Source organism: Clupea harengus, unplaced genomic scaffold (genome assembly GCF_900700415.2).
Source record: "Clupea harengus unplaced genomic scaffold, Ch_v2.0.2, whole genome shotgun sequence".
NCBI lineage: Eukaryota > Metazoa > Chordata > Actinopteri > Clupeiformes > Clupeidae > Clupea > Clupea harengus.
In genome coordinates this window covers 22,468-49,989 of record NW_024879938.1, presented here as the reverse complement: position 1 = coordinate 49,989, position 27,522 = coordinate 22,468, and the positions used below count along the sequence as shown (strand labels likewise).

The following is a 27,522-nucleotide window of genomic DNA, read 5'->3' as shown; positions in this document are numbered from 1 at the left end:
GAACATCCTTCAGATACATAGATTCAGAGAAGAACAGGGTAGAACTTTCTGTGTATAAAGTAGTTTTCGCGAAGACATAGTAAAGACAGCGTCAAGACGTTTTGCAGTGTTAAAGTCAGTGTAAATTCAAATATGCATAAGAGATCTGGACAGGTGGACAAAAGTACTTCTCTGTTGCAGTCTGCTGAAGAAGATCGAAAGCGAGACCTGGAGGGAGAGTGGAGTGTCCCTCATCACCACGGTAACTCGACTCATGGAGAGGCTACTTGACTACAGGTAAACAAGAATTGTGTTTAAAAACAATTGAGTGAGTCCTGTTGTATTTCTCAGGTTCCAAGGCATACTGAAGCACATCTTAATGAGATTCTGGCGCTCCCATCTGTCCATCTGATTTCCCTTAAGGACATGTGTGTGCTCATGACAGACTAAGTGATAAAGTGCATTCATGAAGTGTAGTCATTTAGACAGAAGAATTATGACAACGTTTGAAATGAGAGTTGTACATTTGAACAGACACTTGCGTGCATGCTTGCATGAACACCTGGATGACAGATGCAGAACACTCACACTCATCAGATGTTATGTTATGTTCCCCAGGGACTGCATGAAGATTGGAGAAGTGGATGGGAAAAATATTGGCGGTACAGTCAACCTCCTCGTGAGTGTGCCGAGCCATCTCTGCTGAAAAACGCAATTATATGCATTCAAAAAATGAGGGAGACAAAGATGGCCAACATCTTTCATGTTTACGGAATTTACATTTATTAATGGTAATTCATTTCATTATCATAAAAAATACAAGCATCAGACGATTAAATATCTCCTCTACCTTGACAGAACTTCTACAAAACTGAGCTAAACAAAGAGGAGATGTACATAAGGTACATTCACAAGCTCTACGACCTCCATTTCAAAGCCCAGAATTACACAGGTAAAGAACACCCCTCAGGCCTCCTGGGCCTTTAAAATGACTGGGTTATCTTTCTGGATTGCACCTTTAGTTCAGGGATTGTTTGTGTGCTCTGTGATGTCTGTGTTGTGTCTGTGGGACCTGAGTCTGTGATACCAAGAGTCTGTGTTGTGTCTGTGAGACCTGAGTCTGTGTTGTGTCTGTGAGACCTGAGTCTGTGATACCAAGAGTCTGTGTTGTGTCTGTGAGACCTGAGTCTGTGGTCCTGTGTTGTGTCTGTGAGACCTGAGTCTGTGTTGTGTCTGTGAGACCTGAGTCTGTGGTCTTGTGTCTGTGATACCAAGAGTCTGTGTTGTGTCTGTGAGACCTGAGTCTGTGTTACCTGAGTCTGTGGTCTTGTGGTGTGGTACCTGAGTCTGTGTTATGTCTGTGATACCAAGAGTCTGTGGTCCTGTGATGTGTTACCTGAGTCTGTGTTGTGTCTCTGTTACCTGAGTCTGTGTTGTGTCTGTGAGACCTGAGTCTGTGTTGTGTCTGTGAGACCTGAGTCTGTGTTACCTGAGTCTGTGTTGTGTCTGTGAGACCTGAGTCTGTGTTACCTGAGTCTGTGTTGTGTCTGTGAGACCTGAGTCTGTGTTACCTGAGTCTGTGTTGTGTCTCTGATACCTGAGTCTGTGTTGTGTCTGTGATACCAAGAGTCTGTGGTCCTGTGATGTGTTACCTGAGTCTGTGTTGTGTCTCTGATACCTGAGTCTGTGTTGTGTCTGTGAGACCTGAGTCTGTGTTACCTGAGTGTGTTGTGTCTGTGTTACCTGAGTCTGTGGTCTTGTGTCTGTGAGACCTGAGTCTGTGTTGTGTCTGTGAGACCTGAGTCTGTGATACCAAGAGTCTGTGGTCCTGTGGTGTGGTACCTGAGTCTGTGTTACCTGAGTCTGTGTTGTGTCTGTGAGACCTGAGTCTGTGTTGTGTCTGTGTTGTGTCTGTGAGACCTGAGTCTGTGTTCCCTGAGTCTGTGTTGTGTCTGTGAGACCTGAGTCTGTGTTGTGTCTGTGAGACCTGAGTCTGTGTTGTGTCTGTGTTACCTGAGTCTGTGGTCCTGTGGTGTGGTACCTGAGTCTGTGTTACCTGAGTCTGTGTTGTGTCTGTGGGACCTGAGTCTGTGTTGTGTCTGTGGGACCTGAGTCTGTGGTCTTGTGGTGTGGTACCTGAGTCTGTGGTCTTGTGGTGTGGTACCTGAGTCTGTGGTCTTGTGGTGTGGTACCTGAGTCTGTGGTCTTGTGGTGTGGTACCTGAGTCTGTGGTCTTGTGGTGTGTCTGTGGTACCTGAGTCTGTGGTCTTGTGGTGTGGTACCTGAGTCTGTGGTCTTGTGGTGTGGTACCTGAGTCTGTGGTCTTGTGGTGTGGTACCACAGAGGCTGGCTACACGTTGCTGCTGTATGATGAGCTGCTGGAGTGGACTGAGCGGCCCCTGAGGGAGTTCCTGGGCTACCCCATGCAGAGCGAATGGCAGAGGAAGGAGTGCCTCCATCTAACCATCATCCACAACTTTGACAGGGGAAAAGTGAGTCTGCCTTTGTTATTCTCTAGCTAGCTTTGCCTAGTTTATGTATTTTATATATACCGGTATATTGCTACCCAGAGGTACATTGTATTACACAGCTACATGTTTGCCATTCAATGTTTACTATGACAGTGAAAACTATTTATTTTATTCAGAGGTTTCAGCTTTATTGGTTTGTAGTTTTAATGTGGTCAGTATTCCCTGTGTTTGTTATAGTGTTGGGAGAACTGTATCATACTGTGTAGAGAGCTGGCAAATCAGTACGAAGTCTATTACGACTACAGGAATCTCAGTAAAATGAGGGTAAGTGGCAAATCGGTCAAGACGTTGTTTAACCGACTTAATTTAACTTCTGCTTGACATATATAGACTATGACAAAAGTAAAAAACATTTTTTTTGTTAAATATTTTGCCAAAATTACTATTCAGTGACAGCTTGTTTTGAATAGAAATTGTGCATATCTCTGTGCCAGCAGATGATGGAAGCCTCTTTATATGACAAAATAATGAATCAGCAGCGCCTGGAACCTGAATTCTTCAGAATCGGTTTCTATGGCAAGAAGTTCCCCTTCTTTTTACGGGTAAACATGTTCTCTGATGTCTGACGTCTCTATGTTCTGGAATAAGTACACATTTATTTGAAATCAGTTAATGTCTTTTCACACTAATTAAATGTCATTTCTTGCAATATAACATTTTACTTGTTTATCATGTGATTATACACAATGTAAAAAAAACATTTTGTATGTTTATTAGGTAAATATCTATGTCATAGCCAGGGCTCATATGCCCATGTGAAACTACAATGTAAAACATTTCATTCCTCATACACCACGTGCAATGGTTTGAAGCATTGAAAGCAATCACCTCTGCAACCATATGGTGACACTGAACAATAGGCTACATCACATGTCTTAGCAGTAGTTGTTTGTACTGCACTGTTTGTATCCATTTCACCTGTAGGTTATCATGTTAACCTGTTCAAATATTTTATAAAAAAAGAAAATACTGCTTGGCAGAAAAATATGTCCTTTACAGTCTGCCTCAGTAAGTGTGTGTAAATAAATAGAACCCAAAGATATTGCCTGTTATGCTTTATGTTATGTGCAGGGATATTTCATGCAAGTACAGCTACTGCATCTAGCATGATGAGGTCGTATGATTTTTCCTGTAAATGCCAACAGATGCAACAGTCCTACTAATACAAAGGAACCAGCAATAATGTAAGTGTTTGGCTGTGCCCTACCCCTTGTCCTGCTCACAGAATAAGGAGTTTGTGTGCCGGGGCAACGACTACGAGCGCCTAGAAGCCTTCCAGCAGCGAATGTTGAGCGAGTTCCCCCACGCCATCGCCATGCAGCACGCCAACCCGCCCGACCAGACCATCCTGCAGGCGGAGGCCCAGTGTATCCTCCTCGTCACGTTCACACGCCCTCTGCTCCTCATGCGGCACACGCTGTGCATGTTCTGCTCTCTCTCTGTATGAGCACACCACACAGCACTGCCTCCTACACAGTGTGCACAGCGGCTGTGCTGCTAAATGAGATCAGCACTCATCACACATTTCCGCTTAGCTGCAAGACCACAGTCACAGTAGCCCATGGTCACACAGCAGTACATACAACTGGTTCATACAGAATTGGAATATCATTACTTTTTCTGCTTCAGTTGTTAAAATGCATATAGACCCATAATTGTGGTGTAATTCCACACCAAAAAAAAACCCCGACATGAAAGTTCAAAATATTATAACAGAGAATCCTGGCACTAATTGTGCATGCATGCTCTCATTAAAATGAATATATTGCGACATCTAAAGAGTTGCTGTGCTTTCATGTATACCAAAACTACAGCTGTTGTTTTTTTCTGCCTTGCGTGACATTTCATTAGTGTGTGACTATAGCTTTATTGGAGTGGTTGAGTGTGAGGTCGTCTGTACTACCTTGACTCCCAGTGCCTTAGACCTACAGATCTATGCAGCGAGCCCGGTCCCTGAAGGTCAGGATGTACTGCAGAGGGACGGGGTGCCCAACAACATCAAGAGCTTCTACAAGGTCAACCATATCTGGAAGTTCCGCTATGATCGGCCTTTCCACAAAGGCACCAAGGACAAAGAGAATGAGTTCAAGGTTCATTCACCATCCTTGTTTGTTTATCTCATTGCATTTGTCCCCACTTTTGAGTGGCTACTAAAAAAAAAGGCATTTAAGTATGTCATTTTCTGAACAAGCTATCAACATGTCAAAGTTATTGGCAACCCAAGATATTGTGACAAGATGTTTTGGGGACAGCTGACCATACCTTCTACATATAGAGGAATTGTTGATTTTCTGTTGGCCAAGACCTGAAATGGTACTGACCTGTTGCAAGATTATATTGTGCAAATGATCCCCTCTTATTGGGGTGACTTCTGTGCCTTTGGTCATCATGCCTTGTGTTTATCTGCAGAGCCTGTGGGTAGAGCGGACTATGCTGACACTGGCGCAGAGCCTGCCCGGTATCTCTCGCTGGTTTGAGGTGGAGAAGAGGGAATTGGTAAAAAGCCAATACACTAGACCCTTTTATTTCAATGCAATGCAGTGGTCTATAATTGTTATTCCTTTGCATGATTTCATAACAATGAGTATGAAGTCTTCTCTCAACAGAGATGGACAATGTAAAACGAAAACTTTGTTACTTTGACTGATCTCTATTTAACAATGCCATATGTGAAGAGGTTATTACACGGAATAACACAAAGCATTACTTTCCATTCTTGCATTGTTTTGTGTTTCTAGGTTGAGATGAGCCCCTTGGAGAACGCCACTGAAGTGATCGAGAACAAGAACCTGCAGCTCCGAACACTAATTGCTCAGTGCCAGACCCGCCAGATGCAGAACAGCAATCCCCTCACCATGTGCCTCAACGGGGTGATAGATGCCGCTGTTAATGGGGGGCTGGCACGCTACCAAGAGGTACGGAGAGGAGGAAGGTCTTAAGGGTCACAGGACGTGCCACACCAGACATTCAGCATGTTGGTCAACCTGGGCAGTCGATAAGGCCAAATACCATCATTTACAAATATGACATATAATACTTTTAAAGCAATGTACAGATTCCTTTCTAGTATAATTACTGATGTACTGAATTCTTCTTACTCGTGCAAGTGTTCGTGTCTGATTGTTGCTTAGCAACTGCTTATTCACCCATCGTTGATTGAGCCTCAGACTGGAGCCTTATGGTTTCCTGCTGTGTGAACCTTTGCAATGGGAAATTAACCCGAGTCATATTTATCATTTATATGACTTGTCAACTGTGGAATGAAGGGCAGCAATAACCACTATGCAGAATTGTGGGTGTTCATGTCAAGGGCATGGAGAAAGGTCTTATATAATGTGCTCTTTGAGGAAAATATAATGTTGTAATCACAGCATGGTAATGCTGATTAAGTATCGCTCAAGACTCAGCAGATGTCTGTTCTTCTCAATGTCACACTGAACAGGCAGCCTGTAATAACCATACATGTTAAAAATCATTTAGGTTTGATTGGGGTGTGAAACACCAATCATTTGTTTTACCATTATTTCGAAACATCCTTAAAAAGCTGATATAAAATGATAAATTATCAAGTTCTGATTAAAGTTTGAAATGTTTGCATTCTGGAGACATCTTGAGTAACAAGGCAATTTGTGTTTTTTGTTTCTTTGTGTGGTCTAAAAGGCATTCTTTGCAAAAGATTACATTGCAAATCATCCTCAAGATGGGGATAAGATCACTCGTCTCAGAGAGCTGATGTTTGAGCAGGTAAGTGTAAAGTATTGTGGCAGTATTTTTAACTTCATAATCTGTCTATAGCATCTATTATGTGAACCACATTGATATAGTACTTTGATTTAGTTTTAAGGATAATTCTTTTTATTTTAAATTGGTTATTAGATTAGAATACTCAAAGCATTGAATCCTTGGAGTCTTAGAGTTCTTCTTCCACATTCATGATGCCTGCAGTGCCCATTGGGACACAGTGGTCCCAGTCTTAGTCCAGCTCATCTGTTGCTGTAAAGTAACAGAAACTCTGCTTCCATTCTAGGCTAACATTCTGGAGTTTGGGTTGGCTGTGCATGAGAAGTGTGTTTCACAGGACATGCGACCATTGCACAAAAAGCTGGTAGACCAGTTTCATATGATGAGGTCAAGTCTAGGACTACAGGTGGGTGTATATATATGAGTATTTATGAAACGTGAAAGATGAGTATTAAATCCTTTCGATTGTATAACTGCCAGTGTGTTGCTCTCATGGTCCTCTTGTGCTGTTGACCAGCCTCAGGAGTTCCCTGCCCTTGTGCGTGCCAGTCCAATGCACTTCGTCAGTGGAAGCCCACGCACCTGCAGGACCCCGGTGCCCAGCGCCATCAGCCCCGACGGCTCTCGGATGGTGATTAGGCGCAGGTGAGTCTACCGTGTGTTCCCACCTTTTATGCTTATTCATCCAGTGGTCTTCAATTTCCTACGTGGAAAAGACTCTGCCTCTCTCTTCCACACTGGTTCTTGAGGTTTCTGTCTTTGGATGGTTAAACTGGTGTGATCATTAGTCATAGGGTAATCCAGTTTCATAGAGCAGCCATGGAGAAATAATATGCATCAACAGCAAATGCTTGCAGTTAATGGAAGGGTTGGCCTTTGTATGTGGCCTATGTAGAAATGTTGGATTGTACTCCATTATTTCCATATCCTGAAACTTGTGTTCTGTGTTAACGCGCGGCCAGTCCGCTGACCTACCCAGCAGTCAACCGCTACTCCTCATCCTCACTGTCATCGCAGGCCTCCAATGAAGTGAGCAACATCACAGGCCAGTCTGAGAGCTCTGATGAGGTCTTCAACATGCAGGTAAGAGCCTCCTCACATCTGCCCTAGTTCTACCCCTGGCATTAATTACTCCTAGACATTTTCCTTTCCTCCTTTTCCTCCTGTAATTTAAGTCTACGTGAATAATTGCTGGGTTTATTAACTCACTGATAATTTCTGAACACAGTCTTGAATTATGAGTTTTTCCCTTTCCAACTAGCCAAGTCCCTCTACCTCCAGCCTCAGCTCCAACCAGTCCGGCTCCACCCATGTGAACAGCTCCGCTCCCTCCAGCAACAGAGGTAAGCTGAAATGACAACCCTGAAATCACACCCATTTCACAAAATATCCCATAAAATAAGATGTGTCGTATAATTTTCTAGGCAGTTACATTATGATTAAATAAAATAAATGAAAATGATGTGACTACTGCTTGAAAAGACTATCCCAAGTCTTTACCTCTCTACCCAGCCGATGCTCCCAGTGAGAGTTAGTAGTAGTTACTAAGGAGTTGGCCATTGACTGTAAATAGTGCTCATATATCTTCTTGTTTTATATGTTTTTAAATCCTAGCGTCTCCATTGCCCTCTGACAAACATAAGCACTCTCGAGATAACCTGTGCCTCTCGCCAAGGGACAGGCTCTGCGCTGGCATATTTCCCAGCCCACTGGATCCAACTGCAGTAAGACTTTACACAGCACATATTGCAGTATACCCTCACAAGAGTTAGCACAGTGCTATTAGATTCCATGTTTTACATGTATATAGTAGCATACGTATTATTTTGCAAATGTTCCCATTCACAGAGAACAATGCCACTCCAGATTGTGGATTCTACATCAACCCGTCTTGAACCAAGCCTCCCAACACTTGAGAAAGGTATGAAGTGTGCACATGTGGTTAAAAGTGAGCAAAGGTTTTCAAAGATTTTCAAGATATTTCAACACTTTATTTATTTATAAGTACATACATATTCTATTACAAATGCTGCTGTTTTAAACTCCTTTAATGAGCAATTAGGGAAGATCCTCATATTTGTTATATTTGTTGCATAGATCCTCATATTTGTTGTATAATAACATTACATACTTTGTAATTACTGACTACACTGATACAGATGTGTTATAGATGTGTCACACATCTGACCTCTCCCAATCCCTCCAGGCTTTTGGGAAGTATAATATGTGACTGCTCAGCCAGCCAAAAATATCCACCACTATGCCTCTGTCAAGTGACATTTTAGTCCCATGATGCTACATCTTAGAATAAGAGTCAAATGTGACAAGACATAGCTCTACTCTTTGTGACCCGGACCGTAGTTGCCTGAGGCTGAAAGACTTAGCTTAATGTCATCTCTGATTCTGCCATTTTACACTGTTTTCCTATCAAAGCTATGCATACTTTCATTCAGGTATTCTAAGGGTCCACAAGCCCACAGCCCACAAAATTATCTTTTAAAAATCTAATTTGACATGTAATTTAATTTAGTCACACACAGTAGTGGTCTGCAGGTTGCAAATGTTGTTTAACTATTCATTATTCTATCCAGTTATGTAAGAATGTAACCATGTTTTGCCGTTGAGATGCAGCCTCCTGTGCCGTAACCGGTTGTATAAACGTGTTTCCCATTCTTCCAGGAGCAGGATCTCTTGGCATGGGGATGAGGTCATATTCACCTATGCCCACAAACAAGTCTCCCCAAAAGGTATGTGAATGCTGGAATGATTACTACTTTGAACAATGCAGATCAATTTGTTGCCTTGATGACTGGAGTGTATAAGGGAAGCGTATGCATATGTAAAAAGCTTAGAACAGGACCTGCCTCAAAGCACATACTAAGTAGAATTAAAATAGTGTTTGTTGTGTTCTTTATATTATAACACTGGATATAATCCTCCTGAACTTGTACTTCCATATGATCCTCTGAACTTTTACCTTTAATGGTTTCTCTATTTGCAGGCATCCATGCCTCCCTTGACACCATCCCCCATTGATGGCCTGCCCCCTGGTGGCTTGGTGCTGAACTCCCCGGCTCGCTCTGGCAGCTGCAGCAGTGGCATCTCTTCCCTAAGCCGCTGCAGTGTTTCAGAGACCTGTAGCATGGATCCTGGTCCTTCTGACTCTCCAGTGCCTCTGACTGTCACCACACTGGATGAGCCCATCGTCCGGCGGGGAAGCAAAACGCCTCCTCCCTACAGCGTGTATGAGCGCAACAACCCCCGTCGTGCCACCCCCCTGCCTCACAGCCTCTCTGTCCCCCCAAGTATGGACACCTCTGGTCTGCCCCCTAAACCATATCTGAACCGCAGCCACAGATTACACTCGGAACCCCGCCAACGGACTGTCCCCCGTAAAGTCTCACAGCTATAACAGCACAGTATCATTGGAGATTCAGATTGTAAATGGTTAACATGGTCCTAAGGTGCAAAGGCGACAAAAGCACACACTATATACCTGTTTGGTGTGCCATATTTGTACCCTTTCACAGTTGGGGTTTCTTAATATTTCTTAATATTTTTAGGAGCCATTAAGAGATTTAACGTGCTGAATAAGATTATCTGTTTTAAAAAGGGCAAATAGTTTACTGCAAAATGTACACATCTGGCAGGTCCACATTGCATTTAGAGTACTTCAGCTTTAGTCAATCATATGTATTTTTGATAGATGTTTAATAATTATGATATTGATGTACAGTATGGTTAACAATAGTACTTCTTTGGCCTTACACAAAGGTCACACTGTGCAGCTAGTCCTGCAGCTCATTCGAAATGCTTTTCTGAATTGCTGAAAGGTGCTAAAACCTAGACAGTATATCTGATGAGTCTTCAATATTTTTAGACTTGTGTTTGCGAATTTCTTGACTGTCTCAGCATTGCACATATTAAACAATTTATAAAACTGTACTTTTTTTGTAATCTCGTAGTGTAATTGAAACAAGGCACATGCTAAATGTTAGGTAGTTGTAATGACTTTCACAAGCTAAATGCTTTGGGTTTTTGAAGGGAAACTGAAATACTTTCACATTGCACTATTAGAGGCTTTCACTGCCTGACCAAAACACCATCCTCTAAAACATTAAGTTCTTAGTGAGTACTTCGTAAAGCACATTTTGTTACAAAAAAACATGCATTTCTCTTTTCAGTGGGAACTTTCATATGATGCCTATTCTATACATGCATACATACATACATACATACATGCCCTGAACTCTTAAGCTATGGCTGAAACTGTGTAATGTGTACTAGTCTTCAATGTGCCATGTAATGGTTCTGTATGGATTGCTGACGTTGTGCCAAAGAAACGTACGGACGTTTTAAGTGCTGCAAGTATTTAGAGCTGCTTCATTAGAATGTGTTCAGTTGTGCTCTATGATGTACTTCATGTGCAGTTTGCAGAAGCATAGATTCTGGCAGCATGTGGCATGTATGTAAAGCATTAAGCAATATACAGTATAAGAATACAATTGCTGTGGTTCTGTGAGGGTGTCTTTGATATGACACAAATGGCAGCATTACATTGTTTGAAGAGCATCCTTCCCACGTGACTCTGTTGAGGAAATGGCTTTTTAATAAGTAATGGAGTCTTTTTTTGCTTTCAATATCAACTTGGAAAAGTAACCTGAATGTGGTATTTTATCTCAATTTTCGGTGAATTGGTTACTTACTAGTTATTCACGAAAGAAGAATGAAGTGTTTAAAAAAAGTAAATGATACTTCACATCAGGGTATGAAATGGAATGTTCGCATCTCGGCAAAGCAGATAAGAGATTTGAGCCGACTGCTATTATAACCAGAACAATTACAATTGACCGCTAAACAGACTCCATGCAATGTTAAACATACCCAATGTTAGATCTGACCACTGGGGTGCAGTATACACAGAAAACCCTACACATACTTGATACATGGGGTGGGGAAGATTATTGTGGATTTGTTAGCTGGCTTCAGTGGTCCTATAATTTACTGCAATAAAATGTTACAGTAACAATGATTGTACATTTGTATTTGGTCTGTTCTGTTCAAACTGGGCAATCTGCACTGACACCAGGACCCTGTGCTATCTGCAATACAGAACAACAGACATAATTGTTGAATTAAAGTCATTCAATTGACAGTGGAAATGCACTGAATTTGAAATGACAAGCAGAGAAACACTTCCTCACTCCCTTCCTTCCTTCTTTCCTCCCTTGCGCTTTGTTCTGGAAAGATGAGTATGTGAGTATGATTTTTTCATTCTATTCCGAGTAAAAAGAAATTGAAATTAAATGAGTTCTATGTTGCCATGGGGGTTGTAGCATTCTCAGCCCTAAACCAGATTAGGCTTTTTGAGCCTATAGCAATTGGGCCAACAGAGTTTGGGTGTAAAAGTACACCGCTTGACTTTAGTAAATAATGTGGTTGATTTTTCTTTTTCATTTTTAATATCATTAAAGCAGTGTTAATTTTGGCAGCTATTTTAGATTTAGTCTTAGTCTTTAGACGAAAATGCATATTAGTTTTAGTCACTTTTAGTCATTTTTATCCTCCTTAGTTTTAGTCTAGTTTTCGTCGACGAAAACTCAGAACATTTTAGTCTAGTTTTAGTCGACGAAGTCTCATTACATTTTAGTCTAGTTTTAGTCACATTTAAAAGTCCATCTTATAGCCACATTAAACTCCTTTACTTCCCTTCTCAGGCGCGGGGACCCCTTGTGTTGTGTCTACAATGGCATAATAGTCAAGCTTGCAGTACTTAAACTGTGGATGCAATTAGTCTCTAAAATACAGATCTCCTAGTATATGCCTACAGCTGAATTCCAATGAATTCAACGTAAATAATAATTTGAAGGCAATACTTAATTAACAGTATTATCATTAAAATATAAGAGAATATCAAGTCTAGATTTTGAAGATTCAAATGATGTGGTAACACAATACAACTACTATGCCTACCTGGCCTTAGTTAAATCAACCACATATCCTCCATATGAATTGCTGTGCAATCTGATAACCAACATATTTAGCTAGACAGATAGTTTGAGAGTTGAAAGTAATGCCAATGATAATAACAATTGCATAAAAAGACAAGGATATGTAAACCAATCACGTATTCATTTATTTTTTCTTGATTAATGTCATGCGTGGCCTGTCCTATAGTCCATTCTGCAATGCGTTTACTAGCTAGTTATCGATAGCTAGTATAACTTAGCTAGCAATCGATAGCTAGTATAACTTAGCTATGCTACCTCATAGTTAGCTAACGTTAGCTAGCTAAACGTTTTGGAACTCATTTGCCAAGCCAAACGGGAGGTTTCAATCGAAAATGACTAGCTAGTTGTACAAGCTGACACAACATATACACTCGACTGCCCTTTTGAAGTTAACTTAACGTTGGCTAATATATTCTAATAACTAGTTAACATTAGCTAATTATCATTGACAGTTACTAGCTCATTTACCTTGGCATAAATAGCAGGGTTGTCTTGTGCGCTTTCAGGTGCCTCTTGTTGTGTTCTTCCCACCTATTTTGAAGCCACAAGGTTTCTCTCCGGTTATTGCGGTGCATTGTGTTATTTTCTGTCAAGTTATAATTAAAGACTGTCCAGATATCTATTCTTATTTTTCTTCCAGTACCGAGTGCTTGAACTTCAGCCATCATAACGTCTGTTAGGGCGTCACTTGCATGTGGAGGAGGGATAGATACAGGACCGGGCAACATTCAACCAATGATGTGCATACAAGTTTAGAAAAAAAAAACAATTGTGACTTAGTCAACCACCAACATTTTCGTCTCGTCTCGTCTCGTCAACGAAAGTTAAAATAGATTTAGTCATAGTTTTTATTTATAAAGATCCGTTTTCGTCACGTCTTAGTCTCGTCTTAGTCCCGGGAAAAAGGTCGTTAACGAATATTTTTCGTCATAGTTTTCGTCAACGAAATTAACACTGCATTAAAGCAACATCATGTAACAATTTGACCTTAAAATAACTGCTTCAAAATATTTTTTGTGGCACACTTGCAATACGGAGAATGGCCACTGCCACAGCACCCCCGATACGCCTGGCATTGCACTGTGTAACTTTGGTGGACAGGGCACGACACCTCTTGCAAGAAGTACGTACATAATGCTTTATGGCACCACCTCATACAACAACTAGACCCTTCTGCTAGCTATGAGAAGAAGCTAGCACAGTATCCTCTGTATGGACGTAATGGCAGAGGCAACTAAAAAAATGAGCAAGAAACTGAACAAGAGTCAGTCTTGGACTGGATTTTACTTGTTGGCGAGAGATAAAAGAGACAGAAGGATGCAAGTCAGATGCCAAGCTGGCCTTCTTTCTGTTGGACTAGTCAGTAATAATGTATTAGCTGTCTTGCTATGTCTTGTGTGGTGCTTGCTTGATGTTTGGCTGTGTTCAGAAAGTTGTCAACCCGCTAACCCGTTAACCCGTCCTACCCGCTAACCCGTTATTTAACCTTGTCTGTGTCATTCCTGTCGAGATTGTAGTTTTTCCAGATGCCCAGTCTCATTTTAGGCTAACATCCAAATGAATTTCTCTCACGCCAATTTTTGATCAGTCTTTGTCAATCTCACGCCAAATAAGCCTTGGAAGTTTGTAATACAAAAGTAAACTGTCCAATGTGTATTATGTACTATGTACCTTTATCATGTCTCCAACAACATAGATTACACATTACACACACATTCAAGTGCTTAGAAAACCATGTGTATAGGCTGAAAACGTGAGCAGTATTTCAGCAAAATTAAACACTTTTGTTATTCTTTTGGTTGCGTAAGCGTTTATCTCCTATGTCACAATATATAAAACTATGCAGTCATATTTGTGTAATATTGTAGTATTATTCTACCTTGTCAGTCAACATGTTTCTTTGGCTTCTGGCGTTGTCTTTGCTGGTTCCATATCCTTCAGCTTGTCAACAAATTCACATGTACCACTGTCCATTGGGGGGTCCCAAAGCACGAATTGTTCGTATGACAGTAGTCACTTTGTTTCCCCCCCAAGATTGCCATCGCCAAAAATACCTCATGTTGAGATCATGTTGCTCAAGTCAAGGAAGGATCCTTGACGGCTGTCTTTCAAGGATGCTACATCATCGAATCCCGCTGAATGACTGTTACGATGTCTAGGATCCTTCGAATTCTACCAAGGAGTCCATTGTTCAGAGAATGTGTTGGAGTATCCTCTTAAAGCTTCCACAATCCTATGGCCAACCCAGTACACTCCAGACTGTTCCATTGTTTGTTCTCCAAATGCTGAGAAGGACTCTTGCCTAGCCTCTGAAGGACCCAACTTGGAAGGACTCAGAAGGACCCGTCCTACCAAGGAAGCTTCATTGACTTTGAGGAACACCCAAAGATTAAAAAAAGGCGGAGCTCCGCCTATGTGTGATTTGCAGGAACGTGGTGTTCTCTAGGACCTGGAAATGCATTCAACACCAAAGACGGACCATGCGAATCACACGCTAGGTGAGTAGGCCAGTCGGATCACAAAATTAGTTGTCAAGTGAGTTAGCTACAAACATTTTCGAAGTGATGTTGTGTGGTGATGCGGGACTGAATGAAGTGTATCATCATAATGTGACTGCATGAAAGAACCGCTGAACCGGAGCCTAACGTAACGTTTGCTAGCTTGCTAGGATAATTAGCTTAGCCTGAAAAGGTAAACAGGCTTGCAGGGCTAGAGTGTTTTTGCGTTATGTCATTCTATGCTTTTGCTCAACGGTTTTTACATAACATTAGTGCATAGACCGATGTTTAGTTGAATTTTGTAGTGTCCGACCGCGCGGTTGCCATGACAAAACACAAGGGTAAGTTGATTGGAATAGTGTTAACGTGGGAAGCAACCAGACAGCTCTGAGCAACTTTCAGACTCAAGGTTAGTACCAGTTTACAACACTTCTTAAAGGCAGGTGGCGTCGCCAAAGGGGGGGTGCTTTAAATAAGGCGTGTGGCTGAAATTCCTAAACGATCCATCGCAACAGTTTGTTCGTTTTTCATACACCTACCGAATCGTCTTCGTTGTTTACAATGTCAAACCAATTTGCTCCTGGAGTTTCCATATCGTCTGTGTCACTGCTCCAAGCACCTCTGATGGAAAATAAGTGTAGCTTAATCGGATGTGTTAATGAAGAGTGCCACTGATGAGTTCAGTAAGTATGCAGAGCGGGGTTAAGGTTGCAGGTTTAAGAATCAGTGGGAAAGGGTATGACATGGCATACGAATCCTGTGGGTGATGTCTTCTGATATGATTTCACGTATGGTCATTAGCAACACTAACACTAAATGCATTGGCCTACATCAGATTACATGAAGAATAGTTATAGCACCAATTTGGAGGGAGTCCAACAGTAAATTATAATAAGGAAAGGCTATACATAAGAAACCATAGGAACGGAGGGCTGCATACATGTTATGGTTTCAGATGACCCATGTGCAAAAGGTTCCATGACAAAAGCAGTTTGGATATCAAAAATTGCCAAGTGTCGGTTGTAAACAGAGCCCATTTACCATATGAATCCCTATGGGTGTTCCCATATTCAATAAAGAGATGCTATAAAACAATATGAAACAGTGTTGTGTAGTTTGGTTTATTCTCTGGAACTATTTTATGCCAGCAATACAACTCTTGTTATGGTTATCATGATCAATTTAACAGCTGTGGTTATTTGTACACTCCCGCTTGTGTTATTTGACTTAATTGTTGTATTGCTGACAGACATGTTATAAAAGACAATTGTGTATTTCTTGTTATATGATGAACACAACATGAACATACAGAAGATCAGGAGAATAGATATTGTTCTAAGTAAGTAATTCCAGGCAAGAATGAAACCTACAAACATTAATGCAACAATCTAAGAATATTTCCACAGTTTGGAACTGACATACGTGCATATTGTAGGTTCATAGGTTAGTAGAATTGGCTTAATATTAACTCAATGTTCTTTATCTTTTTGACCCTGTAATTTGCACATAGTCTGAATTGAAAATCTCAATGTTGTTTTGTCTCTAGTCACAACTAAAAATATCCCTACACCATTATATTATGAATCATGTAATGCATCATACTTTGAGCAAAGTGCATTTATGTTGTTCTACATATTTTGATATATTTTACGTACATTAGTTTAAATGCGCAAATGGACCAAATATCTAAATAAGCTTGATTGGGGACAAACTCTGATTTAGTCAGTTTGAATAGAAACAGCATTTTTAAAGGTTTTAGAGTTTGTATGTGTATATACGAATGTGTAAGTGTATACCATAGGAATAATAGGCATATTCATTTAGTTCTTGTCTCCCCTTTCCACAGGTGATGGCTCAGCAAGCAAGATTTGGTCAGAAATATTTTAAGGCTTTTGTAAGTGGCTTCTTTGTAGCAGTACCAGTGACAGTCACTGTTCTTGATCGCCTTGCCTATGTAGCACGTGTGGAAGGAGCTTCCATGCAGGTGAGATGGCTTGTTGTCTTGCATGTCACTGCCTGTATTTGTCATCTGTATTGATTATCAAGATAGCTGTGTTCTTCTTATGCCTACACTTGGTCCAGAGGACAGAGGGTGCAGCTGTAAATTTGATAAGTAATAGCAAGACAGAAGACCGTAGTTTCACTGGCTCAAGGCCACGATTTCTTTCTCCAGGTCCATTTCTCAGGTCAGGGTAAAAAGCGATGTCATTAAGTGCAGCCAACATGATCAACAAGTTGCAGGCGGTACCATGGTGACCGTGGTCGTTGCGTCAGATTCGTTTTTTTTGCTCCTCTCATATTCTGACATGAAATTAGGTCCGAATCCAATATCCATTTGTTCTTTTCTAGCCCTCCTTGAATCCTGATGGAGGTTCAGCATCTGATGTTGTACTTCTGAATCGTTGGAGTGTAAGAAACTACAGGGTGCAGCGTGGGGATGTCGTCTCTGTTTTGTAAGTAACCCAAATGTCAGAAAAATGTTTTATGAATTGTTAATTACAGGAGAGTGTAGTAAACAGTGTGCTTGTCACATTGTACTTGCCAGTCACAAGATACTGTGCAACCACAATTAGGGGCACAATATGAAGGTTTTAAACAGCTATTCTCAAAATACTCTTAAGTATACAGGTTCAGCATTCTGGTTGTGCAAGTTGTAAAAGAACGACTACACGAAGTTGAAGCAAAAATCAATGTAAATCCAATAGTCAGCAGTAGTTAAGCAAAATACTTTGGATTCATCGGCATCAAAATGAATACAGAATAATATAAACAATATATACAATACATTCATGAATAGAGCTGGGCGATATGGACCAAAACTCATATCCCGGTATTTTTATGCTGAATACTAATACAAGATATGTATCTGTATTTTCCATGAAGTGAGCTAAATGTTCAGTTGTACTGATGAAGCCACTGTAGTGACAATGTTCTGCAGAATGATTGAACTGCATAAATAATGCATATAGGTTTTGATTTAAAGTGATTTTCTTTTTTTAACTAATATTTTAAGCATTAACATTATATGTATATTATGATTTAACAATCTGTTGTTGGGAAAACTTACTTCTATTTATTTGCTGAAGTGTCAAGAGCCTGCACAGGCTGTAAATATGCTCACAAGAGTGCAAAGAAAGTATCTTCACAGTCCCACCAAGTAATATATAGTACTGTATGCGTGTTGTCCCCCAAAGGTGAGCTTTGTCTCACAAAGTGACCGAAGGAGAACTAGTTTTGCTTCCTTATGATTCCCTTCAGCTAAGTGATCCAATCCAGTTCAGCCCACGAGGGGCGGATGGTCTTTGACCCTTGCAGGACTTATTCTTCATAATCAGTGATTGTTTAGACAGCTACACAACTGTTTTTGTGCTTTAAATATTTGTTTCTTTTTTTCCAGGTCTCCTAAGAACCCTCAGCAGAAAATCATTAAGAGGGTCATTGCCTTAGAGGGAGATTTCATTAAGTAAGTGGGACCTGTAAACAATCCCTCGTGCTAAGCAGTATGACAGGATCAAGTCCTATATCCCAAAATCAGTACAGTGGAAACAAGTACTGGAAGTACATTCAGAGCACTGCAATACACTTTTTTGTCTATACCAGCAAATTTGGCAAATTTGTCCTAAGTGAAAACGAAAAACCGAAAACAGGATTTTAGACATTTTTGCAAATGGAAAAACAGAAATATAACATTAACATATTCAGTATTCAGACACTTTACTTAGCACTTTTGGCAGCAATTACAGCCTGGAGTCTTCTTGGGTATTTTGCACACCTGGATTTGGGGATTCTTCTCTGCACATTCTCTCAAGCTCTGTCAGGTTAGATGGGGTCGGTGGACGTCTATCCAGATTTTTGATTGGGTTCAAACCAGTTCAGCCCAAAGGACTCGGGACCAGATTTTCCTTAAGGATGTCTCTGTACATTGCTCCATTCAGCTTTCCCTCCACAACACCCCCACAGCATGATGCTGCCACCATCATCCTTCACTGTTGGAATGGTATTGGGCAGGTGATGAGCAGTGCCTGGTTTCCTCCAGACATGACGCTTAGAAATTGAGGCCAAACAGTCTTGGTTTCATCAGAGAATCATGTTTCTCACAGTCTGAGAGTCCTTTTGCAAACTCCAAGCAGGCTTTCCTGTGCCTTTTAACTGAAGAGAGGCTTCCGTCTGGCCGCTCTGCAATAAAGCCCGGAATAGCAGAGTGTAGCAGTGATGGTTGTCCTTCTGGAATTTTCTCCCATCTCCACACAGAATCTCTGGAGCTCAGCCATAGTCATCATCGAGTTATTTAGTCACCTCCTCTTACTAAGGCCCTTCTCCCCCGATCGCTCTGGTGGCCAGCTCTAGGAAGACTCCTGGTTGGTCTCAACTCAAAGGTGATCAAGAGAAATGGGACGAAGAGTTATAGCAAAGGGTCCGAACACTTATGTCAGTGTGATTTTTCCATTTTTCCTTTTAATACATTTGCAAAAATGACATCCTGTTTTCGCTTTGTTGTTATGGGAAAGTGTAGATTGAAAACATGAATTTAAACAATTTTAGCATAAGACTGCAACATAACAAATTGTGAGACAAGTGAATGGGTCTGAATACTTTCTGAATGCACCGTTACTGCCATTGTTTAGCTTCCTTGCAATAAAACATTTTCACCTTCCTAAGTGTATCAAATGTCACACCATCCAGTCTTGGATATGAAATGCTTTTGGGGTTAAACCACAGCATTTGAATTATCTTTCATTAATCACAGGGGGGGCAATATTGAAACAGTTGAGGGTATGTAATGTTCCAATATAACTATATTCCCTAGCAAATACACTTTGCATGCAACATTGCTTTGATGAACTTGCTTTGAAGACACACATAATCACCAACCAGTAGTAATACTGCTTGGACTGTATTGGCCTCAAGGGGGCAGATCATTGCAAGTTTAGATACCTGTAAGTCAAAAGCAAATTGTAACATCAGAAGCATAGTAAGACTTCAGGTTTCAGGAACACATAAATCATGACGCTTGAGTACATTTATAATTCATAACATTATAATTTAACTTCAGAAAATTAATTTCAGTATCTTCCTCCAGAACACTAGGATATAAAAACCGTTATGTGAGGGTTCCTGATGGACACCTGTGGATAGAAGGAGACCATCACGGCCACAGTTTTGACAGCAACAGTTTTGGACCCGTAAGTGTTTCCCTCCTCGAACAAAGTGGAGCAAGTTTGTCACAAACAACACTGCACCACTGACATTTGTCTCCCCATCATCGATCTGTGACAAGCACAAATCAAATGAATGCATTTAAAAAAAACTGAAAAACATTTTTCCCCATGACAGGTCTCCCAGGGGCTCCTTCATGGCAGGGCGTCTCATATCATCTGGCCACCCAACCGATGGCAGCGGATAGAACCCTATGTTCCAACTGACCGCAAACCATTGCTGAACTGGAGCCAAAAATACTCAGAGGATGAGGATGATTGAAAAAGATCTCACACAAACAAACTGTCACTGACACAACTTGCTGCAAACTGAAGAAGGAACATTTTATAAGAAAGTGAAGTGGCAATTCCAAATATTTTTAAGTTCAACTTTCAACTTTTGTGTTGATCCTCTGCTTTCCTCAGTGCCTATTCAAGCAATGAATTGTTTTTTCTTTTTAAAAAGACAAAGCATCATTAGGTTAAGAACATGCATCGGAAAACTGGATTTCATCAGTGTTTCAAATGTTTCTGTGCTTTACAATACTATGACTACTAAGTTGAACCATTTATGACTTTTATTGCTATTGAAGTACTCAATGGTGGGATCTGCAGAGTGTTAATTAAGGTGCTTGTAGTGATTCTTTTTTGGTAAAATAATGTTGCCATTTGACATTGTGCTGGTAAAAGTTTGTGCTGGTAAATATATCCCCAAAAAATATACATACCCACATGTTCCATATAACAAAATATGGAAAACTTAAAAGGCTCTAAACTTTCTGAATGCACTGTATTATATACACATACTATGTATACAGTGCATTCGGAAAGTTCAGACCCTTTCCAGTTTTCCACATTTTGTTATGTTTTAGACTTCTCTTAAAATGGATTACATTTTGTCCTCATCAGTATACAAACAATACTTCACAATGATAAAGCAAAACCAGGTTTTTGGAGTGTTATGTTAATTTATTCTTAATAAAAGTCTGGAATATGCCATTATGCAAGTATGCAGACCCTTCACTAAGAACTTGGTTTAAAGCACTTTTGGCAGCAATGACAGCCTCAGGTCATCGTGGGAATGATTCTACAAGCTTGGCACATCTTCTGGAAGTTTTTAGGTTAGATGGGGAGTGTCGTGCACAGCCATTTTCAGGTCTCTCCAGAGATACTCTGGGGTCCAGGTCCAGACTCTGGCTGGGCCACTCCAGGACTTTCACAGTTTCCCCAAAGCCACTCCTGTGTTTTCTTGGTGGTATGCTTTGGGTTGTCTTGATGAACTGTAAACATTCACCCCCGCCTGAGATCCAGAACACTCTGGAACCAATTTCACTCAGGATTGCTCTATATTTTTCTGCATCCATATTTCCCTCTATCCTGACTAGTCCCTGTACAAAACATCGTTTAGTATCAGTTTGACTGTAGATATGGTATTGATGGGGTGATGATCAGTGCCTGGTTTCCTCCACAAATATCATTGGGAACTATGGCCAAATAGTTCAATCTTAGTTTCATCAGACCAGAGGATTTTGCTTCTCATGGTCTGCGTGTCATTCAGGTGCTTTTTTGCAACCTCTCAGTGGGCAGTTTTAGTGAGGAATGGCTTCCATCTGACCATTCTACCAAAAAGGCCTGATTGCTGGAGTGCTGCACTTTCTAGAAGGTTCTCCCATCTCAACAAAGGAACTCTGGCTCAGGAACTCAGTTTGGCTGGGTGGACAGATCTCTTCTATTTGATAATGAAGGAGGCTCTACCTGTATCACAGCTCTACGGGCAATTCTATCAATCTCATGGCTTGTTTTTCTCTCTGACATACACCATCAACTGTGAGATCTTATAGAGACAGGTGTGTGCCTTTCCTAATGTATGTCCAATGTACAGGTGGACTCCAGAAGCATCTCAAAGACCATTGAAAGAGGGATGATGCATAATTAAAGGTCTGAATACATGTCTGAAATATTTGTCTTATTTTTTTAATATTAACAAAACACAAAACAAAATCCATTAAAAGAGGTCTGAAACATAAAATATGGAAAAACTGTTTGTGTGTGTGTCTCTCTCTCTCTATATATATTTATATAGATGGAGAGAGATTACGCACCGACGACTGTTCGACAATTCTGAACACGCCCAAGATGATGACGCAGGTCTATGGAATTGGAACTTGTATGATACTAGAGTTGGAATAGCTAGCTAGCTAGCTGCAGTTTGCCTGCCTTGAGTAGTAATAAATGGCATTATATGTGAGCGGTTGCTCTTCTTAATATCGTACAATTACATTGTGGCATTCAAGATATCGAGGACAAGACAGCTTTCTGACTTCCTTGTAAGCTGACAGCTGTTAACGTGAGTAGCTCACTGGCTAAATTCATTGTGAGCTAGCTAGATAGATTTGATAGCTAAAGTTAGTTAACTGAACTCGTGCAGATGTTAATGTTACATATAATATATGTATAGACGTATTTGTTGGCCCGTTGTTGAAAGGAGACAAGCTCATTCCCTGAGAGTCTCGTGTTGTCAAGACAACAAAATGAAAAGCATGATCATAGCTGAGCTTTACTGACGTAACATAGCCAGTGAAAGCGGTTAACACCAGTGGTTATGGCAAGGCTAGCTAGCTGGCTAGTCGAACAACCATCGTTAGGTAACTTTAGTGAGCAAGCTTACTTTGTAACTTGCAGCTAACTAAATTACAAAACTAGATGAGTTCAAGCTAACTTGATCTTAGATAGCTCTTAGATCTCAGATCTACTTGTATTATCCAATAATTAGCTATCTAACCTTCACGGTGACTTACTAGCGAATGTAGAGCATCCATCTCCAATGTCCAAGTATCATTTATGGCCACGTATCCTCTCAACAGCTTTATTTTAACAAGTCATTAAGCTCAAGCTTCCACCTCTAAATCGTTAAGTTGCCTGTTATCTATCTAGCTTGAATTAAGGTTGTTTGGCTTGCTAGTTAGTTAGCCATGTTGCTAATCATTTTCTGTTTCCAGTGAGATTGATTCAAGGTATAGTGACCTCCTTTGACTTTATTGTGTTTCGTTTTTTAACGCTATAACATTTTGTCTTCATAACAGACAGGCACACATTGCCACTGCTCCTGGAAGTTGACAGCAACCCTGACCCAAACATGTCTCTGGCACAGAGGGTGCTCCTTACCTGGATATTTACACTGGTCTTCCTTATCATGCTGGTACTGAAGCTCGATGAGAAGATCCATTGGAATTGGTTTCTTATATTTCTTCCTGTGTGGACATTTGACACTATTCTCCTCCTCATGATTATTGTTAAAATGGTGGGCCGCTGCAAGCCAGGCTTTGATCCACACAATGCTACCCAGGACCTGAAGAAGAGGATTTGGTACTTGGTGGCCATGCTTCTGAAATTAGCATTTTGTCTAACACTTTGTGCCAGGCTCGAGAATCTAACGAATATATACTTGAGTTTTGTTTTTGTCCCTCTCTGGGCATTGATGATTGGGGCCATGGTAGAACTTGGCTACAATGTCTTCCACTTCAGAAGAGATTGAAGACTTGGTTTTTGGTTCAGGGAAATCACAGCTCTACTGGGTCTCTACTGTTGACTTGAACTGTCAGTACTGAACGTCAAACACCACATTTCAGTTTCATCCTGTAAGCAGGTTAGGCCTTTTTTACCAAAGTGACCAAGTTGACAAAAGAGAGACATGACTTGGCGTGATGCGTAAGGGGCTGTGCATGCTGTGCAGACTCATTTAGGTAAGGTCAAAATAAGATCAGGGTCTCCACGTAAACATCTGGATAGAGTCTAAAATGTGTGTAGGCAGTGGGGGCAGTGTATATTTAGCATACATGAGCGATACACTTACACTCACACACACACACACATACAGGTGTCGTATAACACCTTTCTGCCCCACGCCATCTGCTGAGGTGCTTGGATGCACTGTCTGGGTTTCCATTCATTGCCACAAGACTTTGATGGGAGGGAAAACTGTAACCACTGCAGGACACTGGTATTGTAACTATTTTATCATGTCAACTCCTCTGATATTTTGCACTAAATGCTTCTGTGTGTCCCACTGTTGTGGCATTTTATGCATTTAATACCACCTGGCATTTGGTTTACAAATACTGAAGTGATATTTAATAATGTCTCGTAGACATGTGGGAGATTGATTTAACATTAAAGTAGCCTAATTTATGAATTGTTTGTTTTGTGCATTGTAACCTAAATAAAATGTGCTGGTACCACAAGATCTTTGTTATGCCTGGCCTCCACCAGTAGGTTGTGCTCCTGTCCTTTTCGCAGTCATGTGCAACAACACTCATAGAAACAGACCATTTCTGTATGTTTTGAAGTAGTCCAGTCCAGTGTAACTCCTTTAAGAGACAAAGACCTTTTTATTGGTCCTGATTCCCAACAAAGTTAATGTGCATCAGCCAGGTTTGTTTTACAGTTGTGCTGGTCCTATGCAGGTGCATTTATTCCTGTAAGTCAGATTTTTATTTACATTTGCACAGGTTCTATATTCCCTCTACCAAGGAACAAACAACCATGTACTAGTCTCGGTCACCTTGAAACATCTCCAATGTCAGACAACTGAACATTCATCTCTGTAGATCATATTACAAATCTTAACGCTTAGTAAAATGTTATTTTAATACTATTTATGCTTAGAAGTGCTTATTTTACGAGTAAATATTCATTCAAGAAAAAAGTTTCGGTTTGAGTTCTGAAGAACAAGTGAAACCCTATTTAGTGCAGACCTTGACTAATGTAGCTATAAATATTTGCTCACTGATTTGGCATTGTTAGACATAGATATTTTACATAAATCCTGCACTAACAATCCAGTAAATTATAGAGACATGCCACAAGTCAGAAGTTTGTCACAAGCTGTAAAGACAAAGACAGCGGTACCGCATCCTTCACATACTAAGTCCTCTGTATATTACATATCTGACTTTACAGAATTCTGAATACCTATGGTTTATAACTTTTAGGTCTTATCATCATTGACACAGTTTTGAATGCATGTCTGTAATTAGTTGGATAATGCTCTCTGGAGATGTTGGGCCATGTACCCCAAAAGATACCATTGCGAACTCCCTTATACCGTGTTTTGTAGTATTTCCCATTTAAATTTGCTGACATACAAGAGTCAAACCACCAGCCAGAGCTATAGTAGGCGCCACAGTTTCCAGATGGGTAGAGGTCATTGTCTCTGTCGGGAGTGGAGAAGGACTTCTGGTCATGGTTAAATGTTTGGCTGAAATTAAGAGCATCTCCTGCTGTACCAGAGTAGCGATCTACAGTCAGTCGATAGTGCTCAAGTTCGCTAGCCACTGAAAAACGCTCATAGGTTGCATATGCTTTAAGTCCTTCAATGTCTTCCAGCTGAATATGTAGAACCATCTCTTGAGCTTGAGTAAGCAGGTGAATCTTGTCATTTCCAAGCCAAAATTCACCGTCCAAGTGTCCAAAGCCCCTTTTGTATTCATTCCAAGATCGGTTGAAACTAATACTCCCATCATACCGCCGCTGAAGTAAAGTCCAGCCCCCACCATTAGCCTCCATCTCACAGAGCACAGAGAAGGAGCTGTTCCTCAGGTCAGGCCTCACCGTGAAAATGCCATATTTTCTTGGTTCCGTTGTAGTGAAATCAGAGCAATCTTGAGCTGGTGAGACATAAGTTATGTTCATATTAAGAATCATCAAACCAGCATATTTTCAGTTGTCTTGAAATGTAACAACAGTTTTAACATGCAGGTGTGAATACATTTTTTATTCCGTGCTGAACTACTACATATTTCAGAGCTGCCCTGTCAGACATAGGGTACGCTTGCCCATTCCTTTTGGTCTTGCACAAAATTGTCTTCTTATTGGACTGATGTCTTTCAATGCTTCTCCAAAGCTTTCAAGAAGAACTGGAACCCAAATTCAGTTCTATCTTAGGAGGAACTGGGATATTACCCATGACCAACACATACGAAGGTCAAGCAAGGTATCTTTGGGTATGGTTATAAAAAAGAATTGTAAATATGTGGAAATGTGATTCTGTACCTACCTATGAAATGTACCTGAGAGAAATGGGTACTAAGCTTAGATAAGATCAGATACCATAGCAATGACGAGTCAAATTACTTTGATAAGATCTGGAACCCTCTACTGATGTAAATAAGGGGGAGGACTGACTTACTCCTATTGCTGTGTAAACTTATATAGACATAGATCACTGTATATCTCATCTTTTTTTCCTTCCTTCTTAATGCCTGTAATATGTTAATAACATTCGTAACCGTGATGCTTGACACACTAAGCTTTGTTCATTCTTCATTTAAAACAACAAATAAATTGTTTAAAAAATCTTCTGCATCTCTAAACTAATACATGTTCATCAATAAAGTAGTAAAGTGGAGTAAGGAGTAAAGCATACTGAGTCACTTCCCACAGAAGTGAGATATTAAAGGGTTAAGAGCGCTGTGTGAAACTAATTTAAAACTGCCTGACTAACAGCCTCCTCCACCCTTCCTGACATTTTTTGAAAGCATAACATCTGTTACTCAGATGACGAGAGAGATTCATATCCCCTGTCCTCATCACTATTGATCATTGTTTTGAGAATAGTTTGGCACACTCCGTGGCGAGGCAAAGGATAGAGTCAGCACAGCTTTAAACACTGTCTGCACCGTCTGGGACACACACACTCACCATTCATAATAGTTTGTGCTTTTGGAATTCACGAGTCACAAATTATTAATGGGATTATCTGATTTACAAAAGCTTACCTTGTCAGTTACTATAACAAGTGTTTTCAAATAACTGGTTCTAACTACATCCTTCTGTCAGTAATAAAGCTTTTCAAATTTAAAGCATGAAGAATATTTGTTGTGAAGGAACACTATGAAAACTTCACATACCTGGATAAACAACTCCACTGTTGCTTTTAGGCTTTAGTGGTATCGGATGGTCTTCTGGTATCCTCTCCACAGTGAGGGACTTTGACCCCCTCACCTCATCTGTGTACTTGGCTACTCCTACATATTCAGGTGGCTTCAGGTCCGTCGGTTCACTGTTGTTTTTACGGCCTGGAATGATATGTGATCGTCCCGTTTTGGCGACTTTGCCAATGGGGACTGGGTCCTGTTTATTCCTCCTGCTGTTCCGAACAACAGGCTCTTGTTTCATGATGTTTGATGGCCTCCCTTTGGTCTGGGTCTGGTTCTGGTTCTGGTTAAATAACAATAGCTTCTTCAGTCCACTGGTGCTATTAGTCTTCTGTGTCATGGATGCCTTTGATTCATCTGTCACTCTGTCTTCATCAGGCCTCTTCTCTGTGAGATAATATGACTGGTTCCCTAAACTCTTGCTTTTCGTATCATCAACAGAGCCTGGATCTTTTGCCTTGACCTCACTGAGAGTGATACCAGTTCCTTCCACAGAGAGGCGTGTTGGATTATTTGCAGTGTTCTGGGTATTTTCCACTGAAAGGTGGTCCGATGATTCATCCATTCTGTGAGGAGGTTTTAATTCTCCCTTTGCACTGTTGTTGTTGTTGTTGTTGACGACACTTTGGCCT

General features: G+C 40.7%; 4 protein-coding genes across 11 annotated transcripts; 3 read left to right on the top strand and 1 right to left on the bottom strand.

Moving 5' to 3' along the window:
- Window positions 1-23: 23 nt before the first annotated feature.
- On the top strand, window positions 24-11,283 carry LOC122130827 (dedicator of cytokinesis protein 4-like). Of its 2 annotated transcripts, none has more exons than XM_042705614.1 (19): window positions 24-276; window positions 598-658; window positions 838-931; window positions 2,323-2,471; window positions 2,688-2,774; window positions 2,948-3,052; window positions 3,736-3,877; window positions 4,434-4,600; window positions 4,920-5,006; window positions 5,249-5,425; window positions 6,171-6,254; window positions 6,538-6,657; window positions 6,769-6,896; window positions 7,214-7,334; window positions 7,513-7,594; window positions 7,866-7,975; window positions 8,100-8,172; window positions 8,931-8,998; window positions 9,253-11,283. In XM_042705614.1, the coding sequence occupies exons 1-19, from the start codon at window positions 254-256 to the stop codon at window positions 9,661-9,663; spliced, it is 2,289 nt and encodes a 762-aa protein (XP_042561548.1). In that variant the 5' UTR covers window positions 24-253; the 3' UTR covers window positions 9,664-11,283. The 2 variants fall into 2 exon arrangements, with proteins under 2 accessions (XP_042561548.1, XP_042561547.1); XM_042705613.1 differs by having other exon boundaries at window positions 2,945-3,052.
- A 3,375-nt stretch (window positions 11,284-14,658) lies between these two features.
- Window positions 14,659-20,957, top strand: immp2l (inner mitochondrial membrane peptidase subunit 2). Of its 5 annotated transcripts, XM_042705609.1 has the most exons (7): window positions 14,703-14,760; window positions 16,072-16,099; window positions 16,607-16,744; window positions 17,110-17,213; window positions 18,158-18,223; window positions 19,841-19,943; window positions 20,095-20,957. In XM_042705609.1, the coding sequence occupies exons 3-7, from the start codon at window positions 16,610-16,612 to the stop codon at window positions 20,236-20,238; spliced, it is 552 nt and encodes a 183-aa protein (XP_042561543.1). In that variant the 5' UTR covers window positions 14,703-14,760; window positions 16,072-16,099; window positions 16,607-16,609; the 3' UTR covers window positions 20,239-20,957. The 5 variants fall into 5 exon arrangements, with proteins under 5 accessions (XP_042561542.1, XP_042561543.1, XP_042561546.1 ...); XM_042705608.1 differs by lacking the exon at window positions 16,072-16,099 and having other exon boundaries at window positions 14,659-14,760; XM_042705612.1 differs by lacking the exons at window positions 14,703-14,760; window positions 16,072-16,099 and adding an exon at window positions 14,775-14,797.
- Window positions 20,958-21,974: 1,017 nt separating this feature from the next.
- tmem60 (transmembrane protein 60) lies at window positions 21,975-24,196 on the top strand. Of its 3 annotated transcripts, none has more exons than XM_042705607.1 (2): window positions 21,975-22,302; window positions 23,043-24,196. In XM_042705607.1, the coding sequence occupies exon 2, from the start codon at window positions 23,092-23,094 to the stop codon at window positions 23,488-23,490; it is 399 nt and encodes a 132-aa protein (XP_042561541.1). In that variant the 5' UTR covers window positions 21,975-22,302; window positions 23,043-23,091; the 3' UTR covers window positions 23,491-24,196. The 3 variants fall into 3 exon arrangements, with proteins under 3 accessions (XP_042561541.1, XP_042561540.1, XP_042561539.1); XM_042705606.1 differs by having other exon boundaries at window positions 23,039-24,196; XM_042705605.1 differs by having other exon boundaries at window positions 21,975-22,600; window positions 23,039-24,196.
- An 88-nt stretch (window positions 24,197-24,284) lies between these two features.
- On the bottom strand, window positions 24,285-27,231 carry LOC122130824 (fibroleukin-like). The gene is made up of 2 exons (XM_042705604.1): window positions 26,864-27,231; window positions 24,285-25,621 (listed from the first exon to the last, which is right to left on the bottom strand). Exons 1-2 carry the CDS (start codon window positions 27,228-27,230, stop codon window positions 24,927-24,929), a joined length of 1,062 nt encoding a protein of 353 aa, XP_042561538.1. The 5' UTR covers window position 27,231; the 3' UTR covers window positions 24,285-24,926.
- Between the last annotated feature and the right edge of the window lie 291 nt (window positions 27,232-27,522).